This window comes from Somniosus microcephalus, chromosome 1, assembly GCF_052327205.1.
Source record: "Somniosus microcephalus isolate GS21.2 chromosome 1, FLI_Smic_1.0, whole genome shotgun sequence".
In the NCBI taxonomy this organism is placed as follows: domain Eukaryota; kingdom Metazoa; phylum Chordata; class Chondrichthyes; order Squaliformes; family Somniosidae; genus Somniosus; species Somniosus microcephalus.
In genome coordinates, this window is record NC_140987.1 from 75,334,485 (window position 1) to 75,360,401 (window position 25,917).

The 25,917-nt window shown below is 41.7% G+C and overlaps 1 protein-coding gene across 4 annotated transcripts in view; it reads right to left on the reverse strand.

The window, feature by feature from the left end:
• tnksa (tankyrase, TRF1-interacting ankyrin-related ADP-ribose polymerase a) overlaps nucleotides 1-25,917 on the reverse strand; it is a 205,264-nt gene that overhangs the window by 49,426 nt on the left and 129,921 nt on the right. For all 4 annotated transcript variants that reach the window (XR_015077716.1, XM_085983225.1, XM_085983213.1 and 1 more), the window contains 6 exons: nucleotides 22,102-22,223; nucleotides 17,693-17,784; nucleotides 15,570-15,648; nucleotides 12,993-13,164; nucleotides 8,248-8,327; nucleotides 3,349-3,494 (listed from right to left, as the gene is read on the reverse strand). Coding sequence is in view for 3 of the 4 variants with exons in the window: in XM_085983225.1 (XP_085839351.1) it covers nucleotides 3,349-3,494; nucleotides 8,248-8,327; nucleotides 12,993-13,164; nucleotides 15,570-15,648; nucleotides 17,693-17,784; nucleotides 22,102-22,223 (691 nt within the window). In the remaining variant the exon portion in view is untranslated. The remainder of the gene's footprint in view (nucleotides 1-3,348; nucleotides 3,495-8,247; nucleotides 8,328-12,992; nucleotides 13,165-15,569; nucleotides 15,649-17,692; nucleotides 17,785-22,101; nucleotides 22,224-25,917) is intronic.

Genomic DNA, 25,917 nt, shown 5'->3' on the forward strand with positions numbered 1-25,917 from the left:
TCTTCTCATCTCAGTCCTGAATGGCCTACCCTTTATCCTGAGGCGGTGGCCCCTGGTTCTACACTCCCTAGCCAGGGAAAACATTATCCCAGCATCCACCCTATAAAGCCCTGTAATAATTTTGTATGCTTCAATGAGATCCCCTCTCATTATTCTGAATTCAAGAGAATACAGGCCTAGGTTACTCAATCTCTTCTCATACAACAGTCCCGCCATCCCAGGAATCAATCTCGTGAACCTTCGTTGCACTCCCTCTATGGCAAGTATATCCTTCCTTAGGTAAGGAGACCAAAATTGTACACAGTACTCCAGGTATGGTCTCACCAAGGCCCTATATAATTGGAGTAAGACTTCTTTACTCCTGCACTCAAATCCTCTTGTAATGAAGGCCAGTAAACCATTTGCCTTCCTAATAGCTTGCTGCACCTGCATATTCACTTTCAGTGACTCATGTACAAGGACACCCAGGTCCCTTAATGTATCTGCATTCCCCAATCTTTCACCATTTAGGAAATACTCTGCCTTTCTGTTTTTTCTACCAAAGTGGATAGCTTCACATTTATCCACATTATATTCCATCTGCCATGTTCTCACCCACTCGGAGCCGGTCGAGATCCCCTTGAAGCCTCTTCGCAAATGACACTGCCACCTAGCTTTGTGTCATCAGCAAATTTGGAAATGTTAGATAGTCCCCTCATCCAAATCATTGATATAGATTGTGAATAGCTGGGGCCCAAGCAGCGATCCTTGCGGTACCCCACTAGTCACAGCCTGCCATCCTGAAAAAGACCCGTTTATCCCTACTCTTTGTTTTCTGTCTGTTAACCAATTCTCAATCCATGCAAGTATATTACCTCCAATTCCATGTGCCCTAATGTTGTTCACCAACCTCTTGTGTGGGACCTTATCAAAGGCCTTCTGAAAATCCAAATACACCACATCTACCGGTTCCCTTTTGTCTACTCCACGAGTTACATCCTCAAAGAACTCCAATAGGTTTGTCAAACAGGATTTCCCTTCATAAATCCATGTTGACTCTGTCCAATCTTACTATTAGTTTTTAAGTGCCCAGTTATTGCATCCCTAATAATAGATTCCAGCATTTTCCCAACTACTGATGTGAGGCTAACAGGTCTGTAGTTCCCCGTTTTCTCTCTCCCTCCTTTCTTAAATAGCAGGGTTACATTTGCTATCCTCCAATCTGCAGGAACCATTCCAGAATCTATAGAATTTTGGAAGGTGACAACCAATGCGTCCACTAACCCAATGGCCACCTCTTTCAAAACCCTAGGATGTAGGTCATCCGGTCCTTGGGATTTATCGACTTTTAGTCCCATTAATTTCGCTAGTCCTGTTTTTTTTTTTTTACCTAATAATTTCTTTAAGTTCCTCATTCTCGCCACACCCTTGGTTTTCTCGTATTTCTGGGAGATTTTTTTGTGTCTACCTCCGTGAAGACAGAAACAAAGTATTTATTTAATTTCTCTGCCATTTCCTCATTCCCCATTATAAATTCTTCCATCTCTGACTGTAAAGGACCTACATTTACCTTCGCCAGTCTTTTCCTTTTCACATACCAGAAGAAGCTTTTACAATCCGTTTTTATATTTTTTGCTAGTTTGTGCTCCAATTCCATTTTCCCTTTCTTTATCAATTTCTTGGTCCCCCTTTGCTGATTTCTAAAAAGATCCCAATCCTCAGGCTGACCGCTTTTTCTGGCAACTTTATAAGCTCCCTCCTTTGACTTAATACTAGCTTTAATTTCTTTTGTTAGCCATGGTTGGATCACTTTTCTTTTTGGGTTTTTATGCCCTAGAGGAATATATATTTGCTGCAAATTATGCATTATTTCCTTGAATGTTAGCCATTGTATGTCCACCTTCATACCTGTTAGTGTAGTCTCCCAATCTACCATGGCCAACTTGTCCCTCATACCCTTGTAGTTTCCTCTGTTTAGATTGAAGACCTTAGTTTCAGATTGGACTACATCACTCTCAAACTTAATATTAAATTCAATCATATTATGGTCACTTGTCCCTAAAGGCCCCTTTACCACAAGATTATTGATTAGCCCTTTCTCGTTAAACAGTACCAGATCCAGAATAGCCTGTTCCCTGGTTGGTTCCTCCACATACTGATCCAGGAAACCATCTCTCATGCATTCCAAGAATTTGTCCTCCACACCATTAGTGGTAATTTGATTTGCCCAGTCAATATGTAGATTAAACTCCCCCATGATTACCATATTGCCCTTGTTACATGCACTTCTAACCTCTTGATTGATACTGTACTGTACATTACCACTGCTGTTTGGTGGCCTATACACAACTCCCACCAATGTTTTCCGCCCTTTGCTGTTTCTTAGCTCCACCCAAATGGATTCCAGTTCTACATCACGATCTGCCAAGCCAAGATCTTTCATCTCTACCGTACCAATCTCATCCCTTATCAACAGCGCTACGCCACCTCCTTTTCCTTTTTGTCTGTCCTTCCTAAATGTTGAGTACCCTGGAACATTCAGTTCCCAGCTTTGGTTACGCTGCAACCATGTCTCTGTAATGGCAATTACATCATACCCATTTACTTCTATTAGTGCCATTAATTCATCCACCTTGTTGCAAATGCTACGTGCATTTAGATAAAGTGCCTACAACTTTGCCTGTTTCTGCTCCCTCCTAGTTTTGCTGACTACTTTTCTAACTTGCACTTCCAGCTTTGTTTCTCTCTGTTCTGGGCCCACACTTAGGTTCCCAGTTCTAGTTGAAGGTTAAAAAACCACAAGCAAAAACATTCCAACTATAAAACAAAATGCAATTTCCAAGAAGAAATTATTGTTGCAACTGGAAAAGTAATACCGAAAGAAGAAACCTTCCCAAAAACAATGAAGCCTATTTCAAACTCCAATTAGTGCTGCACCTGTTAATTTGGCAATCTAAGCAGCATTCTGACTCCACAAGTTTATCATAAATACAAAACTGAAACTGCTTTGCAGCGACATTAAACTTGGCAATGTAAATCGGCTGTGAAGCCTAAATTGACTCTGAAGCCAAGTGGAGCAAGAATCCCTCCTTCAGGCACTCTCATCCCACTTCATTGGGCACTGATGCCAGATTCAGGCTGCACTGACATTACATTTGTAGTCTGAATACACCCCCTACTGTCTTAACAGAATTTTTAACACTTTAGCAAAAGCAGCATTTTCAATGGAGTTTCCTCTCCAAGAGCATTGCTAATTTTTGGGGTGTGGCAAAGAGAAAACAGGGAGGGGCGGGGGAGGGGGCTGGGGGGAAGGAAGGGGACTTACAACATACCACACCTGACCAAATCCCAAAGTGTACACATACATACCCCTTGTCTTTGGCATGCACATCTGCCCCATGATGGAGCAGGTACTCTACTACAGCCACCCGATTGTAACCTGCAGCAAAATGCAGTGGGGTGGAGTGCCGTCCTTCCAGGTCTCTGCAGTTCACATTCTGGGTAGTGCACAATTGCTTTAAAATAAAATTACAGCCTTATTAGCAAAAGTTACTGGATTTTTGCTTTGAATTTTTTTTTGAAAAGCTAATTATGTAAAACTAGTTTGACTTGAAAGACTAAACAAAGTCTGCTCATTAAATTCCAATGATTACAAACCAGCCATTCAATAACTTGGTGCACCACTTTTTTTTGTTTGCTGTGCTACCTACTCCAGTTATAAACCCCACCAAAAAAATGAAGACTACATCCGGAGGAGGAGAATCTGCTTTATATATTAACATATAATGCTTCAACGGCAGTGAGAAGAGAAAGGTTTGAGAGTTGACTGAGCAAGTTACCTGAGCTTTGCTACAAAGGAGACATTGCTTTAACCAATTTGAACTTCAGGTCCTCAAGCCTCTTGCCTAGATTTGTGTGATGCAAAGCCTTAATCCACAGGACTTTCAAGCCCCTAATTTGGTTATATTTTCACAATATTAGAATTTAATGCCTAAGAATTTTAACTCACTTTGCTAAAGGTTCATGCCTACAGCCTCAGTACCAGTAAACCTTTCTCACTCATCGAAGCAATTTAAACATTATGACTACCTATTGGTGTCAAATTACCATGGATGCACGCAACAACTTGCATTTATATAGCGCCTTTAATGTAGCAAAACATCCCAAGGAATTTCACAGGAGTGTTATGTCAAAACTTGACACCAAGCCGCATACGGAGATATTAGGACTGAGGGAGGTTTTAAGCAGCGTCTTAAAGGAAGAGAAGTAGAGATGCGCAGAGCTTAAGGGAGGGAATTCCGAAGTTTAGAGCCTAGACAGCTGAAGGAACGGCTGTCAATGGTGGGGTGAAAGAAATCGGGGATACATGAGGTCAGAATTGGAGGAAGGCAGAGTTCTCAGAGGGTTGTAGGGCAGGAGGAGGTTACAGAGGTAAGGAGTTGCAAGGCCATGGAGCGATTTGAACACAAGGATGAGAATTTTAAATTTGAGGAGTTGCTGGACCAGGAGCCAATGTAGGTCAGTGAGCACAGGGGTAATGGTTAATGGTGCGAGTTAGGATCTGGGTAGCAGAGTTTTGGATGAGCTGAAGCTTTCAGAGGGTGGAAGATGGGAGGCTGGCCAGAACGCATTAGCTCGGGTGCTTGCAAAGGGAACTCGAAGCGCAATGTGAAAACTTAAATGACGAGGTGTACCTTACACAAATCAAGAACTTCTTAGTTTCCATTCCCTCAAACTAAAAAAAGACAATAAATCTCTTACTAATCACTTATGTTAAAACAAACCCATTTGCAGCATTTTAAGATAGTCTGAGTTAAATTGTGATTCCAACACACACATTAAACCATGGCCTGTATTTGCCGATCCCTACGGGTGCATACGAGCTGTGTACATACCCGTTGGAGCCTCGCAAATGCCAGTTTCAGGGATGTGAAGTGCATGCACTGAAAACCGGCATTTCCGGTCTGTCAAGAATCCTCTTGACAGATCAGACGCCTGCCCTGGAGAAGGGCCTCTGCGGGTGGAGAGTTCTGCTTTCTGCAGAACCTCCGCCCGCTGAAATCACTTATAAATCTTATGCCTGGTAAAAGCAGGTGTAAGGCCTGCTTTTACCAGCATAAGAGTTTTTAAAAAAGTATTCACTCATTTATAATTTAAAAATACTTTTAAAAAAGGTAAGTTTATTTTTTGCCCTGTAAAAATTTTAATTTTTTTCAAAAAATTACATTTTTGTTTAAAATATTTAATGTAATTTTAAACTCATTTTAAAAACGTGATGGTTTTTAAAAAATTGATTTAATGTTTTAGTGTCTTTTTTCAGTAATCTCCATTCATACTTTTGACAGGTCTATCTGTCAAAAGTATGAAGGGAGATTCCCTTCTCCCATTGGTTCCCCATGGCCCACCTGATCACAGGGACACTTGTGGAGTGGCCCAGAATCAGAAATGGCCGGACCTCGGGAGCCCTCAGGTAAGGGCGTAGATTACTTCCCCGATAGGAGGCATCCGACGCAGGAAGCCTCCTATCGGAATTTACAGGCCCATAGTTTTAAGCCCGACTTCAACATGCTAAACATTCTCAACATAATTTGAATGCAACGTTCCTGAAATGTAACATTGGAAAAGCTGGTACCGTGGCTGCGCAGCTCAGATGTAATGTTGTTTGAATGAACCCCAATAAGGCCAGTTTTGTGTTAGATATGGGAGAAAAAAAATCAGTAAAGATCAGATGCATCCATGCTCACCCTACCCATTAGACAATAAAACCGTGTGCCCTCCCCAATGACTTTCAGCTGCTCCATACACCTTTATGTTCACATTCAACAACAACTTATACAGCAACTTTAATGTAGTTTCACAGGAGCATAGTCAGATAAAAATTGACAGAGCCAAAGGAGGATACATTAGGGCAGGGCACCAAAAGAGGTAGGTTTTAAGGAGCACCTTAAAGGAGGTGGTGTAGAGAAGGGGAGAGGTTTAGGGAGGGAATTCCTAGATAGCTGAAGGCATGGTCACCAATGGTGGGGCAAAGGAATTCAGGGGATTCAAGGAATAGAGGCCAGATTTGGAGGAATGCAGATTTCTCGGAGACCCTAGTCATTCATTTACACCCTATCTGATCATGAAATGTTGTCAGGCTTAGGATTCGGTGCTGTTTCAGCTTTATTTCTTTCTGAGGGGAAGCAAAGAAATGCTATTAAGAGGGGCTATTCCAGCATTGAGAGAGAAAGTGAAAAGTCTATTAAAACATGGGTCCTATATGGATCTAATAGAGCTTATATAGTTCAATATATTCCCTCTTCTACAGAAGTGCCTAGTCTCTGCTTGGCAACTATCCAGAGCAGCACTGAAATGAAGAGCTCAAAATGTGGTGAATTGCCAATGCAGCCCCAACATGGTGTTACTCTGAGAAGTACGTAGGAGCAATTTCAAGAGTGGTTCTTGACAAAAAAAAAGTTATTGGCAAATACTGATTTAGAACATCTTATTTCCTGATTTTCCTACATTACTTCTACCCAACTTATACCTTATGGTCGTAATACTTTATACATGATTAAAAGATTTCTTTGGACCCATCTTGCTACTACAGGAAACTCTCGATTTACCGGCACCTAAATAACCGGAAATCTCTGTTAACTGGCAAAATGCAGGAGTAGGTTCAGGTAAGTTTTACTTCATATTAGTGGCCCTTCCTGGATCTGTGACCGTGTAACCGGGGTTCCTGCACCTGTTGCTATGCAACAGGGACGCCTGGATCTGTGGCCGCGGTTCCTGCACCTGTTGCTATGCAACAGGGACGCCTGGATCTGTGGCCGTGTATGGGGCTCTCGTACCTTTTACTATACCTCTCTGTAATCCGGACTTTTTGATAAACTGGCACCACGCCAGTCCCGGATAAAAAAGAGTTTCCTGTATTCAGTCTGCTTTTCAGTTGCCCTCTTAATGCTTGTTATTCTCAATTGACTGTATCTTCCATTTCTCACTAGATTGAGATGTTTTTAATGTAATAATTTCTTACTGCGACTACAACTTGCACTTATACAGCGCCTTTAATGTAGTAAAATGTCCCAAGGCGCTTCACAGAAGCATCAAACAAAATCTGAAACCAAGCCACACAGGAGATATTAGGCGAGGTGACCAAAAACTTGGTCAAATAGGTAGGTTATTGATTTCCCCAACCACCATCACCTTGTGCTTGAAAATGTTCCTTTTTACACAGATACGTATTCTTCATCTCATCTCAAAGCAAATCGCAAAAATTTTCATTTTACTTCAACTTTTAGACTCTAATTTCCACTTAACCCTCCATATAATTCTTCCTTCAGCCATAAGGTTTGCTGCTTTGAAATCTTGCAAATCTGTTACCTTTGGCATTAATCTTCGTTATAGTATCAAAAATGTTATGCTCATTAAAATCAACATGTTCACTACTAGATTATGATTTCTGGTGGATTATTAATAAACTCAACATTGTTGTTGGTAGCCTGCTTCACACTTTATGCTAAGGAACAATCACTTAACCATATAAAATTCACATCCGATCTATTCACTTAATCTCAGAGTTTTCCATATCCCAAAGGCTGTCACAATCGCTAATAGATCTCCATTACGTCTGCAATTACCCAGTTTCTGGCAGATACCATTATGATTGCAAATAAGCAATTTAAATTAAATTTCTGACACTACAATTTCATAATTCTGTGATCCCTTATTTTAAATCTTATAAAAGGTAAAATATCTTATGCACTGCCCAGAGGACATTAAAATCTAAGGACACGACTGTACAGGGGGTGGGATTCAATTAAATTAAAAGGGGAAAAATCACTGCTGAATTGACACATAATCCTGAATGCTATAAAGTAGGATAACTGAAAATTTAATCGCTGACTCAGTCACTCCGAGTTACAACAGCTGACTGGAGGCAGATTGGAAAAAAATATTTAGAACTTTCCTTGTAAGGTTACGAAGTTTCAACAACCTCATGAATGAGGAATGCTGCTGGTAATCTAGTGCCTCCATTCATGCTGTGACTGGAGTTAGCTGCACACTGTATTGAGGGGAGTTCGACCCAGCATGTTTACCTCAAACCAGCAGCAGATAGAAGCCATTTGGCAGTGCAGCTAGGGGTGATTGAAAAACCACTAAGTGTGCAGATATTTCCCTTTAACAGTCTATATTTATCTTTTAATTCCGACAGGCCAAAAGAAAAACACACATAGAAGCTCTAGTTAATTTTTTTCTACTAAATATTTCGTAAAAATTAAACACCTTCACAGTTTCCAGGTCTCCAGCCTTTGCTGCCTCCAGAAGTCGATAATCAACATCTGAATTATGTAATGGAACGTTCTCTAAATAAAAACAAAGACAGGGTTAGCATCCTTGTGATCACCATCACATGTAAAGTGTTTGCCCAAAAAAGAACAGCTGTGAGCAGCTTGCTTGTTTTCTCCTTTTAGAACGTGCCTTTTATTTTGCTCTCTCAATTTGGAAAGATATGTTACAGAATGTTTCACACAAACTTGTATTTATACAGTGTCTTATCATATCCTCAGGACGTATTATATTGTAATTACTGTTATTCTGAAGGCAAATACAGCAGGCAACTTGATCCCACAAACAGAAAATTGAAATGAATGACCTCTTAATCTGTATTGTGGTGGTGTTGGTTGAGAGGCACCTATTCAAAAGGGACGGGTTGCACCTCAACAGGACTGGGATCAATGTCGCTGCGGGGAGGGTTTAAACTAAATTGGCAGGGGGGTGGGCACCAGCATATAGAAGTAGAAAAGAGGAATAAGGTGCAAAAAGGAGAGAGAGTGTTGGATAGTACTAGAGAAGGAAGGAGTACCATATTAGATAGAAGTGGACTCAGAAGGGCTACGAGGAATAGAAAGACAGGTTTGGAAAGCATGTATGTAAATGCACAAAGTGTGGTGAATAAGGTTGGTGAGCTACAAGCACAATTAGCTGTGTGGGAATATGATGTAGTGACAATAATGGAAACGTGGCTTTAAAATGGTGAGGGCTGGGTGCCTAATATTCACGGATAAAAGGTGTTCAGAAAAGATAGGGAAGGAAAAAAGGGAGGTGGGGTGGCAGTACTGATTAGGGAAGACACTGTAGTGTTGGAAAGAGAGGATGTCCTTGAGGGGGTAAGGACAGAATCCATTTGGTTAGAGTTGAGAAGCAGAAAGGGTATGATCACGCTATTGGGGGTATTCTATAGGCCTCCAAATAGAGATATAGAGGAGCAAATCTGCAGGGAAATCACAGATGTGCAAGAACTATAGAGTGGTGATATTGAGGGACTTTAATTACCCAACTATCGATTGGGATAATGTTAGAATAAAGGGAAAGGAGGGGGAGGAATTTCTGAAATGTGTTCAGGAGAACTTCCTTGACCAGTATGTTCTCGGCCCAACTAGGAAGGAGGCATTTCTGGATCTGGTTCTGGGGAATGAGGTGGGCCAAGTGACTGTGGGAGAACACTTGGGTAAGAGTGATCATCATATCATAAGGTTTAGATTAGTAATGCAGAAGAGCAAAGAACAATCTAAAGTAGAACTTCTAAATTGGAAGAGGGCTAATTTCAATGGGATGAGAGGGGATTCTAGCCAGGGTAAAATGGAACCAAAGATTGACAGGAAAAACTGTAAGAACAATGGGTGACCTTTAAGGGGATGTTTCAGGTACAGGCTAGGTACATTCCAACAAGAGGGAAAGATAGGGGAACCAAAGCCAGGACTCCTTGGATGACGAGGGAGATAAAGAATATGATGAAACAAAAAAAAAGGATGTATGATGCATGTCAGGTGAATTCTTCACTAGGCCAAATACAATAAGTTGAGAGGGGAAGTGAAGAGGAAAATAAGACTGGCAAAGGAAGAATATGAGAATAGAATGGCAGTTAACATAAAAAGGAACCCAAAAATCTTCTATCGGCATGTAAATAGTAAGCGGGTAGTAGGAGACAGGGTGGGGCCTATTAGGGACAAAGAAGGTGATATATGTTTAGAGGCACAAGGGAAAGGCTAGAATACTTAGAGTACTTTGTATTGGTGTTTACTAAGGAAGAGGATGCTGTCAAAATATCGGTAGAAGTGGAGATGGTAAAGGTAATAGATGGGGTGAAAATTGATGGGCAGGATGTACTGGAAAGGCTGGATATGCTTAGAGTGGATAAGTCGCCTGGTCCGGATGGCTTGCATCCCAGGTTAGTAAGGGAAGTGGGGATGGAGATAGCAGAAGGGCTTGCCATAATCTTCCAATCTTCCCTAGATACAGGAGAGGTGCCAGAGGATTGGAAAATGGCAAATGTGACACCCTTGTTCAAGAAAGGATGCAAGGACAATCCTAGTAACTACAGGCCGGTCAGTTTAACATCAGTGGTGGGTAAGGTTTACAAAAAAATAATCAGGGAAGAAATTAACAGGCACTTGGAAAGGTTTAAGTTAATTAGGAGAGCCGGCACAGATTTGTAAAAGGCAGATCGTGTTTGACTAATCTAACTGAATTTTTGATGAAGTAACAGAGAAGGTTTATGAAGAGAATGCAGTGGATGTTGTCTATATGAATTTTAAGAAAGCATTTGACAAAGTACCATATAAAAGGCTGGTTAACAAAATTGAGGCTCATGGAATAGGAGGATCAGTGTCAGCTTGGATAAGAAATTGGCTTAAGGACAGAAAACAGCGAGTCGTGGTAAATGGTTGTTTTTCAGACTGGAGGATGGTAGACAGTGGCGTTCCCAAGGGTCAGTGCTAGGACCACTGCTTATGTATGTATCTATATATCTATATATGAATGACTTGGATATTGGAATACAAAGTAAAACTTCAAAATTTGCCAATGATACCAAACTTGGAGGTGTGGCAAACAATGAGGAGGATACCAATCGGCAGTAACAGGACATAAATAGGCTAGCAGAATGGGCAGACATGTGGCAGATGGAATAATACAGAGAAGTGCGAGGTGATGCATTTTGGCAGAAGAAAGACTTGCATTTCTATAGCGCCTTTCACGACCACCGGACGTCTCAAAGCATTTTACAGCCAATGAAGAACTTTTGAAGTGGAGTCGCTGTTGTAATGTAGGGAACGCGGCAGCCAATTTGCACACAGCAGGGTCCCACAAACAGCAATGTGATGATAACCTGTTTTTGTTATGTTGGTTGAGGGATAAATATTGGCCAGGACACCAGGGATAACTCCCCTGCTCTTCTTCGAAATAGTGCCATGGGATCTTTTACGACCACCTGAGAGAGCAGACAGGGCCTCGGTTTAACGTCTCATCCGAAAGACGGCACACCTCCGACAGTGCAGCACTCCCTCAGCACTGCACTGGAGTGTCAGCCTAGCTTTATGTGCTCAAGTCCCTGGAATGGGACTTGAACCCACAACCTTCTGACTCAGAGGCAAGAGCACTACCCACTGAGCCACAGCGATAGGGAGAGGCAATATAGACTGAATGGCACAGTTCTACCAAGAGTGTGCAGAGACATAGGGACCTGGGGGTTCATGTGTATAGATCTTTGAAGGTGGCATGACATATTGAGAGAGTAGTTAGCAAAACATATGGGATCTTGGGCTTCATAAATAGAGGTATTGAGTACAAAAGCAGGGAAGTTATGCTGAACCTTTATAAAGCTCTGGTTAGGCCACAACTAGAGTATTGCATCCAGTTCTGGTCACCACACTTTAGGAAGAATGTGAAGGTCCTTGAAAGGGTGCAGAGGAGATTTACCAGAATGGTTCCAGGGACGAGGGGTTTTAGCTACAAGGTTAGGTTGGAGAAGCTGGGGTTGTTCTCCTTGGAGTAAAGGAGGTTGAGGGGAGATTTGATAGAGGTACAAGATTATGACTGGTTTGGATAAGGTAGACAGAGAAAGGCTGTTCCCATTAGCTGATGGTACAAGGTCTAGGGGACACAGATTTAAGGTTTTGGGCAAGAGATACAGGGGGGATGTGAGGAAGAACTTTTTTACACAGTGAGTGGTAATGACCTGAAACTCACTGCCGACAAGGATGGTGGAAGCGGAAACGATCAATAATTTCAAAAGGAAATTGGAGAGGCACTTTGAGGGAAATAAACTTGCAGGGCTACGGGTTAGAGTGGGGGAATGGGACTGACTGGATTGTTCTACAGAGAGCCGGCATGGACTAGATGGGCCGAATGGCCTCCTCTGTGCCGTAATGACTCTAAGAATGTTGGCTTGGACATTGTCCTGCTTTTCTTCGAATAGTGTCAGGTGATGCTTTTCTTTCGTACACCAGAACAATGAACTCAAAGCTCTAACGCCCACTAACTTCAACAGTTTTTTCAGGGGCTGCCAATTTGATCACTCGTGCTTCAAAACATATCTTCCGCTACTTATGTATTTAGATAGATTTTTCAAGTCATTTCCCTATCTGAACCTTTTCCAACATCATCTGTAAGTCAATATTTGCACCATCAGTGAGCACTGGATGCAGAAGAGACAATCCCCGAACCAGAAAGAAACCGGCAATGTTAAATTTCTCCTTGGGGCAATGGATGTTGAGGGGAGATTTGATAGTGTAGTACAAGATTATAACAGGTTTGGATAAGGTAGACAGAGAAAGGCTGTTCCCATTAGCTGATGGTACAAGGACTAGGGGACACAGATTTACAGCAATGTTAAATTATCTTCATTTATAAATTCCTCATATTATTAATATTAAATTGGTTTCTTCCTTCCCACGGCTACATGGATTGCTGAAAGGCATAACATCTGCTCCAGAAGCAGAGGTGCAAAATTCAGTCAGGTTGCCGAGTTAAATATCTGATCCATTATACCTCATGCACAAAATTAAAATCCAACCAAGTTGCTGAGTGTTATTTGGTACAACAGTCACACAACTTACAAGCTGCCAAGAACCTTCAGTGTATACAGGGTTAACAACTGTCCATGCATGCAAATTTACCATTCCCTAAAGCAATGAATAAAACCATAGAAGTGTAACTTAATGAGATGTGTGGACTTGCGTTATACTTACCATTAAGTATCTGCTGCACAGACTCATTCCCCATTTGTGCGGCCGTAAACCCTTGAAGGGACAAAATGGAAGGGTCGCTGCCGTAACTTAACAAGAGGCGACATGTCTGTAGGTGCCCACCATGTGCTGCTCTGTGTAAAGCCGCTTGACCAAGAGTGTCCAAAGCATTCATCTGTGGAAAAGAGGACACTGGTCATGGGGGAAGATTCCTTGTTCACGTCTTTAATAGCATGTCTGAAGTTTCAGTGCTTCACACTATGACACAAGAATCCTCGACTTGTTGAATAATATAGCCATTTACAAATTTAGAATACGATGGAATTGAACTCGTACTAAAATCATTACATAAGAACAATAAGAAATAGGGGCAGGAGTAGGCCATTCGAGCCTGCTTCACTACTAAATAAGATCATGGCTGATCTTCTACCTAAACTCCACCTTCCAGCACTATCCCCATATCGCTTTCTTCCCATACTATCCAAAAATCCATCGATCACTGTCTTGAATACACAACGACTGAGCATCCACAGCCCTCTGGGGTAGAGAATTCCAAAGATTCACAACCTTTTGAGTGAAGAAATTTCTTCTCAGCTCAGTCCTAAATGGCCGACCCCTTACTCTGAGACTGTGACCCCTAATTCTAGTCTCCGCAGCCAGGGGAAACATCCTCCAAGCGTCTACCTGGTCAAGCTCTGAGAGAATTTTGTACGTTTCAATGAGATCACATCTCATTCTTCTAAACGCTAGGGAATATAGGCCTAGTCTACCCAATCTCACTTATAGGACAATCCCCCATCCTGGGAATCAGTCTAGTGAACCTTCATTGCATTCCTTCCAAGGCAAGTATATCCTTCCTTAGGTAAGGAGACCAAAACTGTACAGTACTCCAGGTGTGGTCTCACCAAGGCCCTGTATAATTGCAGTAAGACTTCTTTATTCTTATATGTCAATCCTTTTGTAATAAAGGCTAACATACCATTTGCTTTACTAATTGATTGCTGTACCTGCATGTTAACTTTCAGTGATTCGTGTACAAGGACACCCAAGTCCCTCTGAATACCACTATTTCCTAATCTCTCACCATTTCAAAAATATTCGGCTTTTCTATTTTCCTACCAAAGTGGATAACTTCACATTTTCCACATTATACTCCATCTGCCATATTCTCGCCCACTCACTTAACCTCTCTATATCCCTTTGCAGCCTCTTTGCGTCCTCACAATTTACTTTCCCACCTAGCTTTGTATCGTCTGCAAACTTGAATACATTACATTTGGTCCCCTCATCCAAGTCATTCATATAGACTGTAAATAGCTGAGGCCCAAGCACTGATCCTTGCAGTACTCCACTAGTCTGCCAACCCGAAAATGACCCGTTCATTCCCACTCTCGGTTTTCTGTCCGTTAACCAATCCTCAATCTATGCTAATATATTACCCCCAATCCCATGAGCCCTAATTATGTGTAATAAACTCTTGTATGGCACCTTATCGAATGCTTTTTGAAATTCCAAGTACACTACATCTACTGGCTCCCCGTTATCTATCCTGTTAGTTATAACCTCAAAAAAATCTAACAGATTTGTCAAACACAATTTCCCTTTCACAAACCCGTGTTGACTCTGCCCAATCATATTATGATTTTTTAAGTGCCCTGTTACCACCTCCCTAATAGATTCTAGCATTTTCCCTACCACTGATGTCAGGCTAACTGGTCTATAGTTCCCTGTTTTCTCCCTCCTTTCTTGAATAGCGGTGATACATTTGCTACCTTTCTAGAGGAAAGAGCCCCAGCCTGTTCAGTCTTTCCTGATAGTTATAAACTCTCAGTTTTGGTATCACCCTTGTGAATCTTTTTTTGCACCTTCTCCAGTGACTTTATAGCCTCCTACACCCGTAGAATCAATCCAAACTGAGGCCTGTTCCTGGTGGATTTTAAGAAATCCCCACATTTACATGCTACCCCACGGCGACATCATCCGAAACCACATCAGGTCCACATGAATGCTGATGACATCCAGCTCGACTTCACCACCTTTCTTGGCCCCTCCAATGTCTCCAATTAGTCACACTCCTTAGTCCCGTTCACCTATCACCCCCATGCCCGCTGACCTACATTGGCCCGCGGTCTGGCAAAGCCTCGATTTTCAAATCCTTGTTTTCAAATCCCTCCATGGCCTCGCCCCTCCCCATCTCTAATCTCTTCTAGCCCTACAACCCGCCGAGATCTCTGCGGTTCTCTAATTCTGTCCTCTTGCGCATCCCCGATTTTAATCGCTCCACCATTGGTGGCCGTGCCTTCAGCTGCCTAGGCCTTAAGCTCTGGAATTCCCTCCCTAAACCTCTCCCTGCTCAGTGAAGACACTGCTTAAAATCTACCTCTTTGACCAAACTTTTGTCCTAATATTTCCTTATGTGGCTCGGTGTCAAATCTTGTTTGATAACATTACTGTGAAGCACACTGGGACGTTTTATTATGTTAAAGGCACTATACAAATGTAAGTTGTTGTGGAGGGGAAGGACAGGCAAGAGAGATTCACCACTAAACTTAGGTGGATAGTTTGAAGAAAAATACACACCTTAGCGCCGTGCTTGTGAAGGACCTCAACCACATCATTGTGTGCTCTTTCCGCAGCCACATGTAGGGGTGTAAGAAAACTGCAACAAAGTTAAGACATTAAGAAGTTTCAAAATTAATGTATTTGTTGTTACTCAGTAGATATCTACTACACAAGTTACAGACAAGGGAAGCGCAACAATATTCAACATTCATTTTTGAGGATTAGGGATTATCAATATGAATTTCAATATCTTATGAGAACGAGGTTACTTCAAGTTACTGTGGTATTCTACATAGAAACATAGAAGATAGGAGCAGGAGTAGGCCATTCGGCCCCTCGAGCCTGTTCCGCCATTCAATGCGATCATGGCTGATCATCCAAATTCAGTACCCTGTCCCTGCTTTCTCCCCATACCCCTTGATCCCTTTAGCCTTAAGAAATATATCCAACTCCTTCTTGAATATATTTAATGAATTGGCCTCTACTGCCTTCTGTGGTAGAGAATTCCACAGGTTAACCACTCTCTGGGTGAAGAAATTCCTCATTTCTGTCCTAAATGGCTTACCCCTTATCCTTAGACTGTGACCCCTGGTTCTGGACTCCCCAACCATCGGGAACATCCTTCCTGCATCTAGGCTGTCCAGTCCTGTCAGAATTTTATAAGTTTCAATGAGATCCCCTCTCATTCTTCTAAACTCCAGTGAGTATAAACCCAATCAACCCAATCTCTCCTCATACGTCATTCCTGCCATCCCAGGTATCAGCCTGGTGAATCTTCGCTGAACTCCTTCCATGGCAAGAACATCCTTCCTCAGATAAGGCGACCAAAACTGCACACAATACTCAAGATGTGGTCTCACCAAGGCCCTGTACAACTGCAGCAAGACATCCTTGTTCCTGTACTCAAACCCTCTCGCTACAAAGGCCAGCATACCATTTGCCTTCTTCACCGCCTGCTGCACCTGCATGCTTACCTTCAGCGACTGGTGCACAAGGACACCCAGGTCTCGTTGCACTTCCCCTTCTCCCAATCTATTGCCATTCAGATAATACTACCTTCCTGTTTTTGCCACCAAAGTGGATAACCTCGCATTTATCCACGTCATATTGCATCTGCCATGCTTCTGCCCAATCACCCAACCTGTCCAAATCATCCTGGAGTTTCTCGGCATCCTCCTCACAGCACACACGCCCACCCAGCTTTGCGTCGTCTCTGCTCCACTCCCTCTCTGTCCTCGGCCTCTTACACTGTTCCAATGAAGCTCAACGTAAACTCGAGGAACAGCACCTCATCTTTCGATTGGCACTTTACAGCATTCTGGACTCAACATCGAGTTCAACAATTTCATACCATAACCTCTGCCCCTATTTTTTCACATGGCAGTTGTTAATGATTCTACCATTTCCATTTACACCTCTAGACTCATCTTTAGTTTCTTTACTTGTTTACCATCTTCTTTTGCTTTGTACGATCATATCTTTTGTCATTTAATCACTCCTGCCTTCCACCCTTTTGTTTTTCCTCCCCTCACCCCTTTCCCTGCCCTTGCTTAAAATCTGTTACATCTTTAACTTTTTCCAGTTCTAACGAAAGGTCAACGACCTGAAACGTAAACTCTGTTTCTCTCCACAGATGCTGCCTGGCCTACTGAGCATTTCCAGCACTTTGTTTTTATTTCAAATTTCCAGCATCCACAGTATTTTGCTTTTGTACTGTGGTATTCTGTCCTGCAAAACTTATTTACATTAAAGGCAACAATAGGTTAAGGTACAGGTTGTTTTTAAGATGGAAATTCACCAAGTTAATCCTCTTATGACACACTGAATGTATCTGGTTAGGACAAACTTCATTATGGATTATCTCAGAGTCTTATAAGCAGTTACTTCACATGGTCAACCCAATGATCAGGCTTATAACCAGCTACTTTGCATGGTCACCCCCAAGGATCACAGGTTTACAACCCGTTACTTTATATGGTCACCCCCAAGGATTTTCCCTTTCCATTTCTACAATGTAAAAGCCTGCTTAATCATCATCAAGTATTTTCAAGCTATGAAATTTGATATGGTCACAGGCATCTAATAAAGGTTTAACAGCCTAACTTGAAAATAACAATCTCTGAGTAACAAAAAACACTTACTCTTTATTTTTTTCATTGACATTTGCTCCTTTTCTCAAAAGCAGTTCTGTTACCTGCTTGCGCTTGGGGTGTTGCGAAGCCACAGCACAATGCTGAAAAAAGAATTCAGACGTTAAGTTCCAGATATTATTGGAGTTCAACTAAATGTAGACTACGTGAACTTCTTTGATCAGCTTATACATGTTTAGTACATCTATCATTTGATCTCTGCTGTTTTTGTTTGGGCAGCCAACTAGTGAAGACTGAGCATATCCTCACAGGAAAGGAGGTGACACTGATAATGAAAACAGGGTGAAAAATGACAGCATAAACAACCTTGATTCAAAGGCGTGGGAGGCCTTAACTAAATGGGTAAAACTTCAGTGACTTAATAAACACTTATTTACTAAGCAATATATCTATTTAAAATGATCATTTAATTAATTGAAAATATCAACGGGATTAGACAAAGTCAACATGGATTTATGAAAGGGAAATCGTGTTTGACAAACCTACTGGAGTTTTTTGAGGATGTAACTGGTAGAATAGATAAGGGAGAACCAGTGGATGTGATGTATTTGGATTTTCAGAAGGCCTTTGATAAAGTCCCACATAAGAGGTTAGTGTGCAAAATTAAAGCACATGGGATTGGGGGTAATATACTGGCATGGATTGAAAATTGGTTAACAGACAGGAAACAGAGAATAGGAATAAATGGGTCTTTTTCAGGGTGGCAGGCGGTGACTAGTGGGGTACCACAGGGATCAGTGCTTGGGCCCCAGCTATTCACAATATATATCAATGATTTGGATGAGGGAACCAAATGTTATATTTCCAAGTTTGCTGACGACACGAAACTAGGTGGGATTGTGAGTTGTGAGGAGGATGCAAAGAGGCTTCAAGGCGATTTAGACAAGTTGAGTGAGTGGGCAAATACATGGCAGATGCAGTATAATGTGGATAAATGTGAAGTTATCCAGTTCGGTAGGAAAAACAGAAAGGTAGAGTATTATTTAAATGGTGATAAATTGGGAATTGCTGATGTACAAAAGGGACCTGGGTGTCCTTGTACACCAGTCACTGAAAGCAAACATGCAGGTGTAGCAAGCAGTTAGGAAGGCAAATGGTATGCTGGCCTTCATTGCAAGAGGATTTGAGTACAGGAGCAAGGATGTCTTACTACAGTGGTACAGGGCCTTGGTGAGGCCACACCTGGAGTACTATGTGCAGTTTTGGTCTCCTTACCAAAGAAAGGATATACTTGCCATAGAGGGAGTGCAGCGAAGGTTCACCAGACTGATTTCTGGGATGGCAGGACTGTCGTATGAGGAGAGATTGGGTCGACTAGGCCTGTATTCACTAGAGTTTAGAAGAATGAGAGGGGATCTCATTGAAACGTATAAAATTCTGACGGGGCTAGACAGACTGGATGCAGGGAGGATGTTTCCCCTGGCTGGGGGGTCTAGAATGAGGGGTCACAGTCTCAGGATACGGGGTAGGACATTTAGGACGGAGATGAGGAGAAATTTCTTCACTCAGAGGGTGGTGAACCTGTGGAGTTCTCTACCACAGAAGGCTGTGGAGGCCAAGTCACTGAATATATTTAAGAAGGCGATAGATAGATTTCTGGACACCAAGGCATCAAGGGGTATGGTTGAGGGCGGGAATATGGTATTGAGATAGAGGATCAGCCATGATCATATTGAATGGTGGAGCAGGCTCGAAGGGCCGAATGGCCTACTCCTGCAACTATTTTTCTATGTTTCTATCAGCTTCTGATCAGTAAATTTTGTAGGGTCTCTTTTTCATTTCAGTGGCTACAGTTAAAATTCTTGTTTCCGCCATGGAAACACTTGGAATGTTAGATTATTTACTGCTGATGTTGTAATTTTGGAAGTTGAACATCACTCAAGATGAATACTATATTCATCCTATTGAGCTGGGAAAGAGGGCGAGAAGCAGAATCACGTTCAGACACCATAACCCAACAGCATTGCATCATGTGCAGTCACCTTGACATCGCAACCTTCTTCCATTTGGCCATGATTTTGTTCTGGAATGTGTCCATACAGCACTGAGTGTGCCAAACATACAACCATAGTATAAAATGGAAGAATCTAAACAGCAACAGGTCGATCAAAACGAGAAAACGAGAGGTAGGCCTGATGGGAGCTTTGTATATAGAGGTTGAAATGTTTTTGAAGACCGAGGGATATCCTATCTACTGCCGATAAGAGTTTCGTCTCGATCTGCCAGGTCAAGGCAACAATGCTTGGAAATACCATGCAAAACTGTCCTAGGTAGTTGGCTTACAAAAAGCCTCGGCAAGAACCCTCCATGTGTTGGTCCATGAAGAGGACATTGCTCAAGTAGAGTGAGCTCGAACATTCCCTGGCACTGAGTAGCACAAGGAGATGCACTTCACTACCCAATTTGCTATCTACTATTTAGCATCCAATTTACTCTCTTGCTTATTTGTAAATAATTCCTTAGGTTGACAAAATCTCTTATCCTATCTACATAGGAAGCTAATACTTTGTACATATTGGCCAAAATCTCAGCACTGCAATTTCCCAAGGTAAGTGCAACCAACACAAACATTGGTGAAGATTGGGATAACATCTCATAACTGCTTTGTCCTAGTTGTATAGCATGTCCATCATTGGAGCATCCAAACAAGGGTTACTGTATCAAATATGGTTGAGCTCAAACATTCCCCCCGTATCTGCTCTTGATGGGCCGATTGATATTGAAGGTTAGGAGATCCAATAGCTAAGTCTTCCTGAGCCAGTCAAGAGTGCTGCGGATGACCGTCATGGTCTCAGACCGAATCTCATGAATAATTCATGCTAAAGTAAAATTGGGTCCGGGGGGGGGGGGGGGGGGTCGAAACAGGTCATTCCCTTGCCAAGAGATCTAACTGGCCACCTACAGCCACTACTCTGCTGTCTCGACTCTCAGAACTGCACAATAATGTCAGTAACCTCTCGTTCTAGGAAGTAACGTTATGGTTTTTCCAATCAACGGGATACTAAAGGGAGACTGAGTAACCTCCAAATGGAGAATCCACTTGCACAGGTAGACAGGCTCTCTACTGCGGGCATCTGTTATGAAGCTGTGTATCCTGTGCAAGATGTTGGTCACAAAATGTTTCAGCAGCCTTATATGCTATTCTGTCCCATCAGCAGCAGCTAACGGAGATAAGGGGTTTGATACAGTGCCGATTGGGAGGCTTGTTGATAAAATTAAAGGGTTGATAAATAAACGGGTCTTTTTCCAAGTGGTAGGCAGTGACTAGTGGGGTACCGCAGGGATCGGTGCTGGGGCCCCAGTTATTCACAATATATATTAATGATCTAGACGAGGGAACTAGATGTAGTATCTCCAAGTTTGCAGATGACACAAAGCTGGGTGGGCATGTGTGCTGTGAGGAGGATGCAGAGAAACTCCAGTATGATTTGGACAGGTTGGGTGATTGGGCAGATGCATGGCAGATGCAGTATAATGTGGATAAATGCGAGGTTATCCACATTGGTTGCAAAAACAGGAAGGCAGATTATTATCTGAATGGCAATAGATTGGGAAAAGGGGAAGTGCAACGAGACCTGGGTGTCCTTGTGCACCAGTCACTGAAGATAAGCATGCAGGTGCAGCAGGCGGTTAAGAAGGCAAATGGTATGCTGGCCTTCATAGTAAGAGGATTCGAGTACAGGAGCAAGGATGTCTTGCTGCAATTGTACTTAAAAAATAGGAAAACAGGCCATAACAAAGTATATGAGATCATAGGTTTTATAAGTTGTGGCAGAGTAAAGAAGCAAATAGCTGATGCTAAACCAATATGAATCGTTGGTTAGGCCACAGAATAGTGCCCAATTTTGGGTGCCCTACTTTAGGAAGGATGTCAAGGTCATGGAGAGGGTGCAGAAGCGATTCCGAAGATTTTACGAAGCATAAGCGGCTTTGAGAAGAAACTAGAGAAACTAGGCTCTTTACATTGGAGCAGAGTAGATTCAGAAGAGATTTGTTACGAGTTCAAAATGATGTAGGGTTTTGACTAGAGAAATAGGGAGTTAGTAACTAGAAGTCATAGATTTAAGATCATGGGGAGAATTTGTTTAAACACAAGACTTTTGTTCATACATTTCTACTTTACCTGAAATAGTGGTGGAAGCAGAATCTGCAACAGCTTTTAAGAGGGAAATGGATCAATATTTGAAGAAGAACATTTTAAAATGGTATATGGGGAATGGTATGGTGGATAGCTCTTTGAGAGCACAAGCATGATGGGCTGAATGGGCTCTCTCTGTGCTATAAAATTCTACGAATCGGTGTGTGATCATGCTTATTTTTTTTGAAGCTACTGTACTTAAAAATACAAACACTAAAAAAGTTTTTCAGCAATAATGAAGCATAGGAGTTCAGATCATTACCAGTGGAGTTTCATGGGTCTGTGGATGCTTGAAATTTATTATCTCCAAAGCAAGACTCTTTTTCACTTTTGTCAAATCTGCTTCCTTGGCAGCTTGCAGTAATGAATGTCCTTTAAATTCATCTGTTTAGAAGAAAAATCAATTTACAGTATAAATTCTCCACAATTTTTCAAGCTGAAAACTATAAGGTTAATTTTTTTAATTACTTTTAATAAGATATGGTGCATGCACAGGGTGGCAAATGATGAATTTCTGTAAGGCTAGATGGCTGTGTAAAATTTCTGATACTATGGAATGTAGTTTCTATCATATGATAGCTATAAATTGTGCATACTAAACCCACCTATCCCAAAACAAAAGATAACAATGAGGCGTTTAAAAAATGTCAACACAGGTTTAGGAGCCATAGTACAAATATAGCAGGAATAGAAAACACAAAATTGTCCTTGTACAGGAAACTTTCGTTTATCCGGAGGTTAAATGTCCGGAAAGCTCTATCCACCGGCAAAATTCAGGAGTCGGTTCAGATAAGTTATTTTTCCTTTTGTTGTTTTTTTTCTGCAGTCGTGGCTCTGCAAAGTCTAGCTGAAGCTGTTGCTTAGCTACAGAGACGCTTGCAAGCTACACCAACTGTTTTGAAACTGTTGCTAAGCAACAGGGTTCGTTGCTTCACACGGAGCTCAGAAGCTCCGTATGTTTTAACATTAGCGCTGGTTTCTACGGCAGTTTTGATGGGACGGCACCAGCTCGGTCCCGTCAGTGCCGGATACCAGAAAGTTTCCTGTAACTAGAAAACATATGATTGAAAACTTTGAGTCTTTTAAGCACTAAAGCATTTAAAAATAGGAGTAACAAAAACTGAAGGCAATGAGATACATATAATTTTAGATTGTAAATATATCAAATACATAGCAGGTAAGATACTCTCAAGTAGGACAACATAAGAACATTAGAAATTGGAGGAGTAGGCCATTTGGCCCTTTGAGCCTGCTCCGCCATTCAATAAGATCATGGCTGATCTTCCAACTCCTCTCCATTTTCCTGAACTATCCCCATATCCCTTGATTCCCTTAATATTCAAAAATCTATCGATTGCTGTCTTGAATATACTCAACGACGGAGCCTCCACAGCCCTCTGGGGTAGAGAATTCCAAAGATTCACCACCCTCTGAGTGAAGAAATTTCTACTCATCTTAGTCCTAAATGGCCGACCCCTTATTCTGAGACGGTGACCCCTGGTTCTAGACTCCCCAGCTAGGGGAAACATCCTCCCTGCATCTACCCTGTCAAGCCCTGTAAGAATTTTGTATGTTTCAATGAGATCACCTCTCATTCTTCTAAACTCCAGAGGAATATAGGCCTAGTCTATTCATTCTCTCTTCATAGGATAAACCCCCCATCCCAGGAATCAGTCTGGTGAACCTTCGTTGCACTCCCTCTATGGCAGGTATATCCTTCCTTAGGCAAGGAGACCAAAACTGTACACAATACTCCAGGTGTGGTCTCACCAGGGCCCTATATAATTTCAGTAAGACGTCTTTACTCTTATACTCAAATCCTCTTGTAATAAAGGCCAGCATACCATTTGCTTTCCCAATTGCTTGCTGTACCTGCATGTTAACTTTCAGTGATTCGTGTACAAGGACATCCAGGTCCCTCTGAACACCAACATTTCCCAATCTCTCACCATTTAAAAAATACTCTGCTTTTGTTTTTCCTACCAAAGTGGATAACGTCACATTTCTCCACATTATATTCCATTTCTCATGTTCTTGCCAACTTACTTAGCCTGTCTATGTCCCCTTGAAGCCTCCTTGCATCCTCCTCATAACTTACATTCCCACCTAGCTTTGTATCATCAGCAAACTTGGATATACTACATTTGGTCCCCTCATCTAAATCATTGATGTAGATTGTGAATAGCTGAGGCCCAAGCACTGATCCTAGTTACAGCCTGCCAACCCGAAAATGACCCGTTTATTCCTACTTTGTTTTCTGTCCATTAACCAATCCCCAATCCCATGAGCCCTAATTTTGTTTAATAACCTCTTGTGTGGCACCTTATCGAATGCCTTCTCAAAATCTAAATACATCACAGCCACTAGTTCCCCCTCATCTATTCTGCTAGGTACAACCTCAAAAAACTCTGATGGATTTATCAAACACGATTTCCCTTTCATAAGTTTGTGTTGACTCTGCCCAATCCTATTATTATTTTCTATGTGCCCTTTACCATGTCCTTAATAATAGATTCCAGCATTTTCTCTACTATTGATGTCAGGCTAACTGGACTGTAGTTCCATTTCCTCTCTTCCCTCCTTTCTTAAATAGTGGGGGTACATTTGCTACCTTCCAATCCGCAGGAACCGTTTTAGAATCTATGGAATTTTGGAAAATGACAACCATGCATCCACGATCTCTATAACCAACTCTTTCAAAACCTTAGGATATAGGCCATCAGGTCGAGGGGATTTATCAGCTTTCAGTCCCATTAATTTCTCCAGTGCTACTTCTTTACTAATACTATTATCTTTCAGTTCCACATTCTCACTAGACCCTTGGTTGTCCACTATTTCCGGAAAGTTTTTTGCACCTTCTTCCATGAAGACAGGCACAAAGTACAGGAAACTTTGGTTTATCCGGAGGTTAACTGTCTGGAAGGCTCGAGCCACCGGCAAAATTCAGGAGTCGGTTCAGTAAGTTTTTTTTCTTTTCGTTGCTTTTTTTTCCACTAGTCAGGCTCTGCAAGGTCTAGCTAAAGCTGTTGCTTAGCTAGAGACGCTTGCAAGCTACGGCCGACTGTTTAGAAGCTGTAAGCAACAGGGTTTGTTGCTAGATACGGAGCTCAAAAGCTTCCGTATGTTTTAACATTAGCGCTGGTTTGTCCAGCAGTTTTGATGGGACGGCAACAGCTCAGTCCCGTCGGTGCCGGATATCACAAAGTTTCCTGTATTTGTTTAATTTCTCTGCCATTTCCTTATTCCCCATTATAATTTCTCCTGTTTCAGCCTGTAAGGGACCCGCATTTACTTTCATTAATCTTTTCCTTTTTACATACCTATAGAAGCTTTTACAGTCTGTTTTTATGTCTCTCGCTACTTACTCTCATATCCTATTTTCCCTTTCATCATCAATTTCTTGGTCCTCCTTTGCTGAATTCTAAAATCCTCAGGCTTACTACTCTCTTTGGCAGCATTATAAGCGTCTTCCTTTGATCTAATACTATCTTTAATTCTCTTGTTAGCCACGGTTGGACCACTTTTCCTGTGGGGTTTTTGTGCCTTAAAGGAATGTATATTTGTTGTAAATTATATATGAATTCTTTAAATGATAGCCATTGATTGTCCGCCATCATACCTTTCAATGTAGTTTCCCAATCTACCTTAGCCAACTCGCCCCTCACACCTATGTAGTTTGCTTTGTTTAGATTTAAGACCCTAGTTTCGGATTTAACCAAGTCACTTTCAAACTCAATATAAAATTCTATCATAGTATGGTCACTCTTCCCTAAAGGCTCCTTTACTATAAGGTTATTAATCAACCCTTTCTCATTGCACAATACTAGATCTAAAATATCCTGTTCCCTAGTTGGTTCCTCAACATACTGATCAAGAAAACTATCTTGCATACATTCCATTAATTTGTCCTCCACACTATTACTGCAAATTTGGTTTGCCTAGTCTATACATAGATTAAAGTCCCCCATGATTACTGTATTACCCTTGTTACATGCGAGTCTAATTTCCTGATTTATACTCTGCCCTACATTACGACGACTGTCTAGGGGCCTATAAACAACTCCCACCAATGTTTTCA